This window comes from Crinia signifera, chromosome 5 (genome assembly GCF_055691185.1).
Source record: "Crinia signifera chromosome 5, ASM5569118v1, whole genome shotgun sequence".
Lineage (NCBI taxonomy): Eukaryota > Metazoa > Chordata > Amphibia > Anura > Myobatrachidae > Crinia > Crinia signifera.
Window position 1 is genome coordinate 312,112,157 of NC_139221.1, and position 15,131 is coordinate 312,127,287.

Sequence of the window (15,131 nt, forward strand, 5' to 3'; positions counted from 1 at the left end):
TCTCTATCGATTACATGTCCACAGTAGGAAATGCTTTCTTGGAAAAATGCACATTTGTTTTTATTTACTCTGAGTAAATACTCCTGTAGTCGATTTAATACTTTCTCCAAATTATTTAGATGGTCCACGTCATCTTTGCCTGTTACAATTATGTCATCCAGGTAACATTGTGTACCTGGTATTCCTTGTAGGACTATATCCATTGATCTCTGCCATAGTGCTGGGGCTGAAGATAGTCCAAACACAAGACGGTTATATTGTAATAAGCCTTTGTGTGTGTTGATGGTAAGATATTTCTTGGACGCCTCCTCAATTTCCATCTGTAAGTACGCTTCAGCTAGATCAATTTTGGAAAAGTGGTCACCCCCTGAAAGAGCTGCAAAGATGTCCTCTATTTTAGGCAAAGGATACTGTACGGTTCGTAGCACTGGATTTATTGTCATCTTGAAATCGCCAAAAATTCGGATACTTCCCATTTTATCCTTTTTTACTACTGGAATTATAGGCGTAGCCCATTCACTCCATTCCACAGGGGAGAGTATACCAGTGTCTTCTAATCTCTGTAATTCCTTCTCAACCCTTGGTCGAATAGCATATGGTACTGTACGAGCTTTTTGAAACTTTGGAACTGCCTGTGGATCCACCTCTATATTCGCCTTGATGCCCTTTAATGTGCCTTTTCCTTCTTGGAAAATGGATTGTACAGCATCCAACAGTTTTGAGAGCCCTTTAGTAGCTGCATCACTGCTAGATACATTGGAGGTGGTAGACTGTAACGTGTGAATGGAATGCCAGTCAAGTTGAATTTTCCTTATCCAATCACGACCCAATAGTGCCGGCCCACCCTGTGGAAGTACGTATAAATACAGTTCATGATTATTGCCTTTGTATTTCACAGAAACCTTTATTTTTCCCAGTGGAGACACCAGTTCGCCCGTGTATGTGCGGAGATTCACTGATGTTTTCTTTAAAGGAATTGTAGCAAATAAGCGTTTGTAATCCTTTGCATTTATCACTGACAGAGCAGCGCCTGTGTCTAATTCCATTTTTAAGTCAATACCTGCTACTTTTAAGGTGACCCAAATCACTTGGCACTCTTTTGACGTTACAGAGTGCACATCTAGGCTGCCTAAGCCTTTTTCTGTCCCAGTACTATCAGTAGAGTCTGATTCATTGTCGGTTACCTTATGCACCTGGGGTGTTGTATATTTTCTCCCAGAGGCTTTATATGCTTGTGAGCAGTTGGGTGTTTTCCCCGACTGACATGTCCTTTCAATATGGCCTCTTTTCTTACAATTTCGACATACTTTGTCTTTAAACCAGCACTGACTGGCTTCATGTGAGGACTTCCCACAGCAGGCACAGGGCTGTCTCTGATTCCAATGAATTGGAGTGGTAGAACATTCTGGAGCCTTCTGTTGCAATTCTGATGCATCTCTGGTTGCAGTCTCCATTGAAATAGCTATGGATAGTGCACTCTCTAAGGTCAGTTTAGGCTCAGCCAGCAATTTCTTTTGTGTATTTGTACTTATCATCCCACAAACTAATCGGTCTCTTAAGGCATCTGATAACCCTGCTCCAAACTCACAGTGTTCAGATAACTTTCTTAATGCAGCAATGTACTCAGACACACTTTCACTTTCACTTTGATTTCTTCTGTGAAACCTGAATCTTTCAGCAATCACTAATGGTTTAGGATTTAGATCAGGGTTGCCGACTCTCCCGGAATGGCCGGGAGTCTCCCGAAATTCGGGACCCCCTCCCGGCCCCCCGGAAGGGTGGGCAACTCTCCCGGATTCAGGGGGACCCCCCCTGCTCCCCGGATCGCGGCATTGAAATGCCGCAATCCTCGGGTCTCAGAGGAGGGGGCGGAGCTAAAATTACACAATCACGTCATTTTAGCCCCGCCCCCTCCACGGAGATCCATGAATTTGGCAGTTTGCCATCATGGGGGCGGGGCTTGGTGACATCACACTTAAGCCCCACCCCCTGAGCGGCTGCTGGAACTCTCCTCTCCGGGCTTCTCCCAGAGAGGAGAATGATAAAGTCGGCAACCCTAATTTAGATGCTTTTGTAAGATGTCCACAATGTCAGTGAATGACTTGGTGGCTGGCTTATCAGGTGTTACTAAAGTCCTCAGTAAACTGTATGTTTTGGCTCCCATCACACTTAGGGCGGTATTCAATGAGCCTGATTCGCCATGTTTTATGGCGAATTTGTGCTGTTTGGCAAATTTCTGACTAAAACGGTGAATCACCCTATTCAATGACCACATGGCGAATACATTTCAAGGTTTTTTTCACCATGATTCACCGAGTAGCAATCGCTATCTTTTTATGGTGAAGTGGAATGTGAACTTTTAAAGTAAAGTGTTTTGTTTTTTACATTTGGTGTAAAAAAATCAGGAATTTTATTCTGAGGAGGGGCATGCTATTTTTATTCATGTGCTGTAAGCACATGAATATATATTTAATTTAAAAAAAAATATATATATTTTTTTTTTTTTACACAATAGCCAGCAGGGGGCGCCGGAGCCGAGCCGCTCATTACATATTCATATATTCACTGCACCCGATCGTTACGATCGGGTGTAGTGAATATACGCTCCCCTGCTGGCACCCCCGGGGGGCAGCCTGTGCTGCCTGGCACCCGGGGAGCCCACCTACCCCCCACAAAGTTCTGGGGCAGGCAGAGAGACTACCATCTCTCTGCCTGGCACCGTCCTCAGGCTCCCTGCGGCAATCGCCGCAGGAGCTCATATTCGCCAGTCAGGGGCAGCGAGCCCCTGACACGTTGAATACCGGAGCCCGCCGGCTCCGGAACGTGGCGAATGTGCAGCGAATCCTAAAAAGGATTCGCTGCACCTCGCAGGTATTCTCATTGAATACCGCCCATAGGGCGGTATTCAATGAGCCTGATTCGCCATGTTTTTATGGCGAATTTGTGCTGTTTGGCGAATTTCTGACTAAAACGGTGAATCACCCTATTCAATGACCACATGGCGAATACATTTCAAGGTTTTTTTCACCATGATTCACCGAGTAGCAATCGCTATCTTTTTATGGTGAAGTGGAATGTGAACTTTTAAAATAAAGTGTTTTGGGTGCCCTTGCTGCTGTCAGTGAGACAGGGATGTGCTGCTGTCAGTGAGACAGGGAGGATGTGCTGCTGGCAGTGAGGCAGGGATGTGCTGCTGGCAGTGAGGCAGGGATATGCTGCTGTCAGTGAGGCAGGGATGTGCTGCTGCCAGTGAGGCAGGGATGTGCTGCTGGCAGTGAGGCAGGGATGTGCTGCTGGCAGTGAGGCAGGGATGTGCTGCTGTCAGTGAGGCAGGGATGTGCTGCTGGCAGTGAGGCAGGGATGTGCTGCTGTCAGTGAGGCAGGGATGTGCTGCTGGCAGTGAAGCAGGGATGTGCTGCTGTCAGTGAGGCAGGGATGTGCTGCTGTCAGTGAGTGAGGGATGTGCTGCTGTCTGTGAGGCGGTTACAGTATATGCTGCTGTCAGTGAGGCGAGGACATACTGCTGTCAGCGATGCACTGCTGTCAATGAGGCGGGGATGGAAATAGCTCAGTTGTGTGGTTACGCTGGTTGGTATCTGGCATTTGGGAAATAATGCCCAGTCATGTGATCTAGTCATCATTACACAACAGTTTATAAATACAGTATATACCCTGATATGCTTATTTATACATAGACAACACATAACGTTTTTTTAATTCGTATTAGCCATTTAATTTGAGAAAAAGATGTACCAGTCAGTGCTGTCTTCCATTTCCATTCTCAGGGGCTCATTCATACAGTATTTTGGATAAATGCATTCTGCTCCCATTTAAAAATTATAGCCACGTGCCCCTGTTCCCTGCCCAGGAGAAGACACACCTACTGCAACTATTACAGCTGATACAGAAACCACTAGCTAAGAACCGGGGACACAGGAGATTATTCTGGTTGATTCGTTCGCATGCGAATTCGCACACAGTGCATTTTTTTGCTTAGTACGCATGCACATCGTCCGCAGTGCCCATATGCCGGTTTGATCACCCATACATGCTAGCACTCGAAATACACTTGGAAACGAGCCCTACCATTGTAGGTGTGATGTTGGTGTTTCTGTGGGCCTGGCCTGGAAAGTGGGCAAAAATTGTCAGAAACTGGGGCGTAGACAAGGGTATTGCCCACAAGTGCTGGGTGGCGGCTTCGCAGCACTATGCAAACACTCGCAGTGCTCGAGCTGAAAATCATTCGCAAGAAAAATTTGACTCTCAGGCCTTGCAGGGCAGCATCTTAGTGGACCAATGTTCGCAAGACCAATCAGCATGCACAATAGCTAAAATACATGCACCAGTACTCACCCATGCACATGCGCACAATACTCACCCAAGCACCATACAAGTTTATCTCATTAACCAGTTTACTAACCACATCTACTCAATGCAACACTGTAGCACAACTGCGCACTCTTTTTTTAATTATTATTTATTTTTATTGTTAATAATAAATGTGTTTCATTAATTAAAATGTGTATGTGTTTTTATAAAATGTATCACATGTATCATGTGTGTTAGTATTTATGTGTGGAGGGGCCCCTGCCTGGGCCCGGATAATTAGTACCCACTCCCTCTCCCCCCCCCCCCTCTCGGCTGCCCTGAGTGTGTGATGTGCCCAAATAAGGGCATAGTGGTGTTTTTTATTTATTTTTTACATTGTTGGCGACATGCACATGTTAACACAACACAATGATACATAACCACAAATGTTAAATGAAATAATGTATTATGTCATATGCAATCCTTTCCTAGGAATGACCTTTCCTGACCTGGGTAGAACACGGCTAGGACCTGGGTAGAGGGCCGACCCGGCTCCCATTTACATCAATGGGGGATGTACAACCTGGATGGGGGGGGGGGGGGAGGGCACAGACAGCCTGCGCTGCTGTCTGCTATACTCTGCAGACAGCAGCGGCGGCAGCAGAGGAGGTGAACGGATGCCTGTGTGCGGCATCCATTCACCTCCCGGACAGGGGCTGGGGGGTGCACGGGGGCTGGGGGCAGGCCAGCAGATTACCTTAGTGCTGGGCTTGCCCCCAGCGCAGCGGTCCGGGCGGCGGCGATCGGCGCTTAGAGATGATGTCATCTCAAGCGGCGGGTTAAGGAACCGCCTTTGCCGGGAGGGGGAGAGGAAATCAGGACAAAATCACATAGTGTATGGGGGAATTTAGAGTTGAGAATGAATTCACCCACTGAGGCTGTTCACACACACGAACAGTGACTGATCTTGCGAAAACGACAATGTGCGTAGGTGCGCGCAAGTGTTCCGGTAGTTTTAGAACACTCCCCTTTGGGCATTGTTGGGAACACTCACGTTTGCATGTGCTATGGGCGGCACTTCTCATGCCTGCATTCCTGCGCCTACTTTTCGCACGAGTGCTTAGGAACGTGCAAGCAAATGAATCAACCAGAATAAGGTCCACAGTGTGTACTGTGGCAGCCACTCACACTTTTCCTCTTGTGAATGCAGATCTGTGCGCACCTTATTTATTTAGTTCTTTATATAGTGCAGTATATTGCGTCAACATTTTGCTTGTATTAACCTTTTGACCATGTATGCCAACCATATGTTGTTGACCTAGACATTGTCTATCATCCATGTGGAAACCGTGTGGGGTGAGGGAATATGGAATGGGGGTATTGGTGAGCACAGGGGCAGTTGGCGGAAACTTTTCTTAAGGTGCCTTTAAAGCTTGCCCCGGCCCCGCCTCCTTGTATTTGTCATCAGCATGCCGCACAACAGGTGTATCTGTATCTCCCATGATGCCTCACTCGAAATATATGCAAAATACTTTGCAAGCATCTAGCCTCTCCTGTCCTGCCTCAAGGCGTAAGGAGCCACTTCTGCATATGGGTGTGGGCGTTTGTTTTTGGGGCGGGCACAGTACAAATTTTGCATACATTTCTGGAGGCAAACTGGCATCGTCCCCATAGATGTTAAGTAGACTGTAACACTGGGTAATAATACGTTCTCCTCATGAAATGCACAAATGTAATTGTTAGCAATTTAAAAGTTACAGTGTGTGAAGATAATGATTTTTTTTAATTAGCTCATTGAGATTCACAACCTTAGGCCCTTTTCTTGTTTATCTTAAGATCACATTTGATTTTTGCTGTTGATTTCTGTCTCATTCACAATTTAGATGTTCATTTCTGAAGCAATTAATAAAACAGAGCGTGACGCAAAGTAACCATCACAGACTAATCGCCAGCCTCTGCGAACTAAGCTAAAGCTGTCACTAACTGTATCCGGATTTACCTATATGACTTAAGGTGCCCATACATGTTACAATTATTGTATACAATATTGTATACAATATCACATCTCATCACATATCGGTTTTGCGATGAGATTAGGGGGGTTATTCTAGTCCATTCTTTCTGACAAAATCCTTCTTAGATGGACAAAACCATGTGCACTGCGGGTGGGGCAGATGTAACATGTGCAGAGAGAATTAGATTTGGGTGGGGGTTTTCTTCAAAGTGAGATCTATATTGAAGTGTAAAATCATGCAGTCAATATTTTCCCTGCACAGAAACAAAATAACTCACCCAAATCTAATTCTCTCTGCACATGTTACATCTGCCCGCCTGCAGTGCACATGGTTTTGTCCATCTAAGAAGGATTTTGTCAGAAAGAATGAACTAGAATAAACCCCTAGATGAGATGAGATCTAGTACAAAAAGTATGTGCTGCACATACTTTTTGTACTAGATTTCATCTCATCTGATCTCATTGCAAAACCGATATGCTATGAGATGCGATATTGTATACAATATTGTATTCAATAATTGTAACGTGTATACAGCAGAATAAATGGACTTACATTTTTGGGTTCATTTTTCTATTTATTGTTTTCACTAAAGATACATAAAACTAAACTAAAAAACTAAAGTTAAACAGAATTATGTCTAATCACAATTGTAAAATGTGCACACAAAAAGGCACATTTTTCTTATGTTTCAGAGCTAGCCATATTGCAATATGTAAAATACAATCTAAACCAGAAGCCATTAAAAAAAATCTAAGTATTAAAGTTCATACAAAAGCAGACTGACAGCAAATATCAAGGTAATAATGTAAACAGAGCAGATCCCGGAGTGCGGTCTTTTTCAACCCAGGATACCGGCGGCCAATTAAAATTCTGCACCAGCTTTTGAGCCAATCAGAGCTCGCATACTGGCAACCAATCAGAGCAACTGCCGGTACACGAGTTCTGATTGGCTCACCAGTCAGTGCTGCACATTAATTGGTCGCCGGTCTCCTGAGTTGAATAAGCCTGTGCTCAGGGGGACCTCTGGGCTGCAGCTCAGTAGAAGAGGAGATGGGGGAGCGGGAGCTGGGTTACGGTAAGTGAGGAGAAGGGCCCGCTAACCAGACTGGAAATGAGTCCCGGGCCCCAAAATTCCTGATGGCAGCCCTGCCTATGGGGCCTACTGATATCTAGTTACGCCCTTGTCAGTCACACTACTTATAATAATCATTAATCAGTGGTAGGAATTTAAACACAATCAGAAGCAGCCCCCAACCATTGTAAATATCATTAGTTTGTCAGTGTGCACCTGAAAGGTTATAGATTGGTCAGGCTAAAACTAGCGTAAGGTGTCAAAAGTGCCGATTGTATCCCAGTTTCCATAATGAGAGATGACTGAGAAATAATTACTATCTGGGTCAATTCATTCCTGTAATCTAGCACATGTGTTACCAAAGAGACTTGTAAATCATTTCCTTTGTTTCCTGTTAGTAATCACAAAGTGCAATTCTCTATGTTGTGTCCAGGTTACCAGACCCCCCCCCCCCCCCCACACCATCCCCCATACACCGCCCCACCTCCCTCCACCACCACTACCCCACTGGCGTTTAGTCTAAATATAAATCAAATATTCTTTATCATGTCGCTGCGCAATTCTGGTGGGAATGGTCTGTTGAAAAATATATGAATCCTCTTTCTGTTGTGCTAATGTATTCAGCTTTCTCTCCAATGGCCGTTCCTAGCACCAACCTACTTTTTCCAACAGGAAGAATTGGGGGAACTGATGCAGCTCATGAAAGAGAGGAAGCTAAAGAGTGACTTATCGAGTATTCAGAAGAAAAGAAGTAGCCATGGAAACGTAAAATCCAGCCCGCCATGGAATCACACCAATTGCCAGCATAGGTACGTCAGCATCCACCACGTCTGAGATGATGAACATCACTCTAGGGATGAATCTCTCCGCAGCATGAAGTTTTAATGTAGAGAAATACTTGGTTCCTGTGGCGAGACACAGAATAATTGCAAGACGGAGAGCAGAAGACTTCTGGGCTTTACAGTTATGATATTAACCGTTTCGGGGTTGACTGCTATGCAGACACTTTACTGTTAGGATGAGAAGGAAGATAGGTGTAGGGAAGTATGCATTGAAGTGCTGGGATATTTTTACACTGTCGGCTAAGAAGCAGCAAAGATGAAAGATAATAACGTTTGTCATTCTTACCCTCTGATTTACTTGCGCAGTGGGACCGGTACTGAGCATGCCTTCAGGTCCGAAACGGAGTGTTAGATGAACAAAAGCGTGTTCTTGGGGATTCCAGCCAAGTCTTGAGTGTTCTTGAGTTGTTTTGTGTTGTGTAACATGCAGGACAATTTTACATTACTTTTACACTTGGCCACTGATCATAGGATCATTTCTTTAATTCCTTTTTAGATTGTAGTCATCAATATTTAAGAATTTTTGAGTTATATCATGAATATTTGTTAGTAGATAAGGCAACAATAAGCTATTAAATATAGAGTATATGTTCCTTATAACCGTTATTTACTAATATAGCAATAATACTGTGACCTACTTTATATGAGTGTAGGTGTGGCTGCAGTGCAGGTGTAAAGCTGGCCATACACTAGTGTGATCTGGTCACTTTTCACCCGATTCCAAACGATTGGGCCGAGAAATCATGTGAAAAGTGGGCATTGGTCCTGTGCGCATGAGAGTACGATTTCCTGTGCGGAAATCGTATCTGCTGCACTCAGACACCCTCCTGGCAGCGGGGAATGGGAACACATACAATATATGGTATGAAAAGAACCGCATACAATATATCATATGTGATCCTGCCACCTGGGCAGCACAAGGGGCAATGGGTGCAACTTCTCCCTCAGAGAAGTCACATAGTGCATGGAGGCCTTAAGCTTTTCGGCACCTTAGGCAAAACTTCAACCTACTGCCTCCCCCCCCCCAACCCCACCCTGCCACCAAGGGTTAAGATAGTTTAGTCTACAACAACTAGGTTGACAATAGGGTGGCCAATCCAATCCCAGGATTTCGGGATTGTGTAGTCTATTGCCGGGCAGCGTCTGAGCGGCTGTTCCCAAGCCGCGAGAAGTCAGTCGGCGAGTGGATTCTGGTCTCTGGGCGGGATGTATTAACATCTCTTACTCACTCTGTCAGATGGCGAGCGGGTTCCGGCCTCACTGGGCAGCGAGCAGGTTCCTGTAACTTGGAGAGGTCGGGCGGCCAGCAGATTTCATAGCCGGCGATGCGGCCTGCGACGCAACGCTCAAGCCCCGCCCCCAGAACTGCTGCAGTGCTAAAAGTCTCTTCTCCGGGCTTCTCCCGGAGAGGAGATTCTTAAAGTCGGCAACCCTGTGCTATCCCCTGGACCTACTTCATCTGCTTAATGGAGGACCCCTAAGAGAATGAGGCCTCCATAGAGGAGGACTGACTGTGTAGCTTATGGTGCAGCAGTGGGCGATGTCAGGCCCTCCTCTGCTATGTCATTACATCACCTGAATTTGCCAACTCTATGACATTTGCCACAGGACATGCAAAATGGTATTATACCGGCTGTGTAATTCAAAGTAACACCGCAGGGTAGGGAAGAGTGAATGGGCTCCTCAGTGGGGTCAACACTACCAAGAAGATCACTATGGGGAGGGGGCTTAAAAATGGGAATATGCTCTTTAAGGAATTAAAATGATATGGTCATAATGGTAGACAACCAGTGGAAAGCTTGAAGTCTGAGTCACCATCGGATATATATGGGGCCACTATGCAGCAGGAGACCCGGTTATTTTTACCACTCTATACTTATTGGTGTACAGAGTTCTGAAAGGTCAGCTCTGGCAGATGGCGATTGTACTTCTAAGGCGCCCATTGTTTTCTTTGCTGCCCAGGCAGGTGCTTCAGCAACAAAGTACAGAAAGTTCACAGTCCATAGCGATGTTGATAGCCAGCCAGCAGGAGCAGAGAGCGGCACTGATGGAGATGAGCCAGAAGCTGCAGGACCTAGAGAGGATGATTGGCCACAGTCTGCAGACCCGGGCTCCTCCAGGTAAGAGGATCATAGCCGAGAGAGTTGATGTGTCCGTCTCATGCCAGCACAAGCACACACAGTAATGGGAACTAATCACACACCCAGAAGAGGCTCAGTAACATTTTGAAGGGGCATCGGTCCCAGTGCTTCTGGCAGTTATTCATTTTAAACCCCATAGTAGTGCCCTAGTTCCTATTTGGAACCATAGTAGTGCCTTAGATAATGCTATGCCCCATAGTAGTGCCCTAGTTCCTATTTGGAACCATAGTAGTGCCTTAGATAATGCTATGCCCCATAGTAGTGCCCTAGTTCCTATTTGGAACCATAGTAGTGCCTTAGATAATGCTATGCCCCATAGTAGTGCCCTAGTTCCTATTTGGAACCATAGTAGTGCCTTAGATAATGCTATGCCCCATAGTAGTGCCCTAGTTCCTATTTGGAACCATAGTAGTGCCTTAGATAATGCTATGCCCCATAGTAGTGCCCTAGTTCATATTTGGAACCATAGTAGTGCCTTAGATAATGCTATGCCCCATAGTAGTGCCCTAGTTCCTATTTGGAACCATAGTAGTGCCTTAGATAATGCTATGCCCCATAGTAGTGCCCTAGTTCCTATTTGGAACCATAGTAGTGCCTTAGATAATGCTATGCCCCATAGTAGTGCCCTAGTTCCTATTTGGAACCATAGTAGTGCCTTAGATAATGCTATGCCCCATAGTAGTGCCCTAGTTCCTATTTGGAACCATAGTAGTGCCTTAGATAATGCTATGCCCCATAGTAGTGCCCTAGTTCCTATTTGGAACCATAGTAGTGCCTTAGATAATGCTATGCCCCATAGTAGTGCCCTAGTTCATATTTGGAACCATAGTAGTGCCTTAGATAATGCTATGCCCCATAGTAGTGCCCTAGTTCCTATTTGGAACCATAGTAGTGCCTTAGATAATGCTATGCCCCATAGTAGTGCCCTAGTTCCTATTTGGAACCATAGTAGTGCCTTAGATAATGCTATGCCCCATAGTAGTGCCCTAGTTCCTATTTGGAACCATAGTAGTGCCTTAGATAATGCTATGCCCCATAGTAGTGCCCTAGTTATTTTATTAACAATAGTAGTGCCCTAGTTCATGTTATGTCACATTGTAGGGCTGCCAGTACACATTATGCAACATAGTACCACCAATTCACATTACTCCATTATCCAGCACCCCATGTTCATATTATGCCACAGCATAGTGTCTCAACTTCATATTGTGCCATATTACAGTTCCCCGGTTCATATTATATCACATTACAATAAGCAGGTCGAGGGTTGTACTTATACTGTATATATTGTGGACCCCAAGGCAAAAGTTTGTTAGAGCTCCTATATATCCTGTATTATGTACACATGTGACTGTGAAAGGAAATGTGGGCCCCTCCCAGTGCTTGGCCCAATAGCAGCTGCACCTGTGGTAGCTACAACCTTGTGTCTAACACCTGTAACTGTGACAGGGAAGGTGGCCCTTCAGCTCGGGGCCACATAACAGCTGCACTCCCTGTACCTATGGTACAGTAGCTACACCCTGTATAACACATGCAACTGTGACAGGGGAGGTGGCCATTATCTGCTCTGGGCCCATAGCAGCTGCACTCCCTGCATCTATGGAAGAGGTGTGGACAGTCGACATGGACACAGTTGGAAGTCAACCACAGCCCCTCGCATTGCTCTCTTCGCTCGCTATGCTTCGGGCACGGTGCCTCGCTGCGCTCGGCACACTATTTTATTCTCCCACCACGCCCTAGTGGATGGTAGGGCATGAAATACCGCCTATCGGCACATGTCGGCTCAAAAAACTGTGAAAAAACCCATGTCGACCTCGCAACCTGTCGACCTAACCCATGTCGACCTAACGCATTTGTCGACCTAAAACCATGTCGACTTTGTTCCATATCGACCTAGACACCTGTCAACCTTCATCCATGTCGACTTAGAACCCTGTCGACCCAATGGTGTCGACCTAAGTCGGGTCGACAGTCATAACACATGTACTGTAACTGTGACAGGGAAAATGTCCCCTATCAGATCTGGGCCCCATAGCAGCTGTACTCCTTGCACCTACAGTATGGTAGCTACACCCATAATAATAATGACAGCAATTTACCACAAAGCATTGATAGATTACCACTATCGTCCTTTTTTTTTGCTCATTGTCACATTGCCCCTATATAATAAATGTAACAAATAAATGTAACTACATTACATTCATGCCTTTGAGTGGAGAGGAACGCGGGTCAGCACAGAATCTCAGTCAGATTTACTGTTATCAACTGAAGAGATTGAGCTAATCCAACATTAAAGCTTTGTAAGGAAGCAAGCTTCCGTTCTAACACCATGGCGTGAAAACAAGGATGACTCAGGGAAAACGGGGAAATCAATGGTGTCAAACGTCACAGAGATCTAAGGGAATAAATAATTCATAATGACGTCTTGGAGGCATTGAAAAACATGTTTTAAAAATGAAAACGTCCGGCCGAGTTAGTTTTAATATAAATTTAATTGTTATTGGAGTTAGTTTTAATATATATTTAATTGTTATTGGTACAAATGAACATGAGGAAATGCATGAGACAGGATTAATCCTTGCCATGCAAAGAAGATAGGGGGTGATTCGTGTTTATTCGGAACAGGGCTATTTGGGCCCCTTCCCATGGTGGTGGGGGGTCTGCGCAGATCTTGGGCAGAGGTGTGGTAGGCGTTACTATGGGGGTTATTGTGGCTGATTCGCAAGGCTGCGAATTCGCAGCCTTGCTAGACCACCAAACCCCGCCTGGCCACCACCCATCCGCATCGTGTGTTTGCACGCGCTGGCTGCGAATGGATGTTTAACATATATACCGAGCTTGCATGCGAATTCGCACGCGAGTTTACAGACCTGAAAAAGGTCCTATGAGACCAGGGAAAGATATAAGAAGCTGCAGTTTTGGTAATCGTTTTGTCTGTTAGAAGCATTTTATATTGGATTCTGTAATGTAATAAAGAAACACAATGGCTGCGAAGACGCTGCCGTCATATGCCATAAATGCGGATTTAATGGGAAGGCGGAGCACCACACAGTCTCCACGCAGCCGGCTCATGTCCCGGGATCATCCGTCACAGGGCTGCCAGCATTAAACCTCTTACAGAACAGCTTGCATTGCCTTTTTTTTTTTAAATTAAAGATGTGTTGTGTATAATCAACGTATTTCATTGTACTTTAAGATAGAGTAAATGTGTCTTCTGAATCTATCCCCAGGCGGTCACCCTACATTACCGTGTGAGGAAAGGCAGATGGGCGGCAACAAGTCAGTGGACACGTGAGTGTTAATCTGTTATAGAAGTAATAACAGTTTTGTACTACTCCCGAATCTGACAGGTAGAGGGGCCCATTCACACCTGTTCGCACAGGTCCAAATTGGTCCGCGTATATGATGGTGGGGGTGTGCACATGGGCATCACCGACACATGAGGCCAGCACCCGCCCCCTTTTCAGCCAACGTAATGCCTTATAACAGAAAGTCCGGGCTTACTTTTATCTGCGAACAGAGGGAAGATCGTTCAATGTTGAGTTACCATCGATTGATTTTTTTCCTCTGTGCGGCCAAATGCGAGCGAATGTGTACATGAAAATGTCGACATTTAGCATGTCAGTACAGATGTCATGTTGTCAATGTGTTTTTACTGTGATCCATACTGCTAACCCTACTGTAGGAGTTGACATTTATGATATTGACATTTTAACCATGTTGACATGTCTTTAGGCCACAGTGGTGTAATGACAAAATTATCGCCATATTCTACAATTGCAATAAACATGTCATTAAAATGGAGTTTATTGTCATTCTACCGTAATCAATATTTATTTATTTACAGTGTCTTATATAGCGCAGCAGATTCCGTTACAGTGTCTTATATAGCGCAGCAGATTCCGTTACAGGGTCTTATATAGCGCAGCAGATTCCGTTACAGGGTCTTATATAGCGCAGCAGATTCCGTTACAGTGTCTTATATAGCACAGCAGATTCCGTTAGTGTCTTATATAGCGCAGCAGATTCCGTTACAGGGTCTTATATAGCGCAGCAGATTCCGTTACAGTGTCTTATATAGCACAGCAGATTCCGTTACAGTGTCTTTTATAGCGCAGCAGATTCTGTTGCACTTTACAATAATAGACAGTGATAAAACAAACTGGGTAACAACAGACAGACTTGGAGGTAGGAGGGCCCTGCTGCAAGCTTACAATCTATAGGGACAGGCACTAGTAATAGCATAGCATAGCAGTCCCACCAAGGTACAAGTCCAGAAGGGAAGCTATATAATACATTGGTGCTTTAGAGGGTTATGCGTGTAGAACATAAATATGATAGGCTTGCCTGAAGAGGTGAGTTTTCAGGGAACGCTTGAAAGTTTGGAGAGTGGTGGAGAGTCTTAATGTGCGTGGAAGGGCATTCCATAGGATGGGAGCAGCCCGATGAAAGTCCTGTAATAGTGAATGGGAGCTAGTGATCCGTGCAGAAGAGAGACGCAGATCTTGTGCAGAGCAGAGTGGTCGAGATGGGAGATATTTTGAGATACGTGCAGAGATATAAGCTGGTGCAGTATGGTTAATAGCTTTATATGCAACTAGAAGTGTTTTATATTGAATACGGTAAGATACAGGTAACCAATGGAGGGACTGGCAGAGCGGATCAGCAGACGATGAGTGTCTTGCAAGGAAGATCAGCCTAACAGAAGCATTTAAAATGGATTGCATTGGCGAGAGTCTGTTCTTGGGAAGAC

General features: G+C 45.1%; 1 protein-coding gene across 1 annotated transcript in view; it reads left to right on the forward strand.

The window, feature by feature from the left end:
- The window catches only part of LOC146081331 (uncharacterized), a 97,475-nt gene that overhangs the window by 69,458 nt on the left and 12,886 nt on the right, over positions 1–15,131 (forward strand). Inside the window, exons 18-20 of the mRNA XM_083189481.1 lie at positions 8,068–8,204; positions 10,200–10,357; positions 13,609–13,669. Coding sequence (XP_083045607.1) covers positions 8,068–8,204; positions 10,200–10,357; positions 13,609–13,669 — 356 coding nt within the window. The remainder of the gene's footprint in view (positions 1–8,067; positions 8,205–10,199; positions 10,358–13,608; positions 13,670–15,131) is intronic.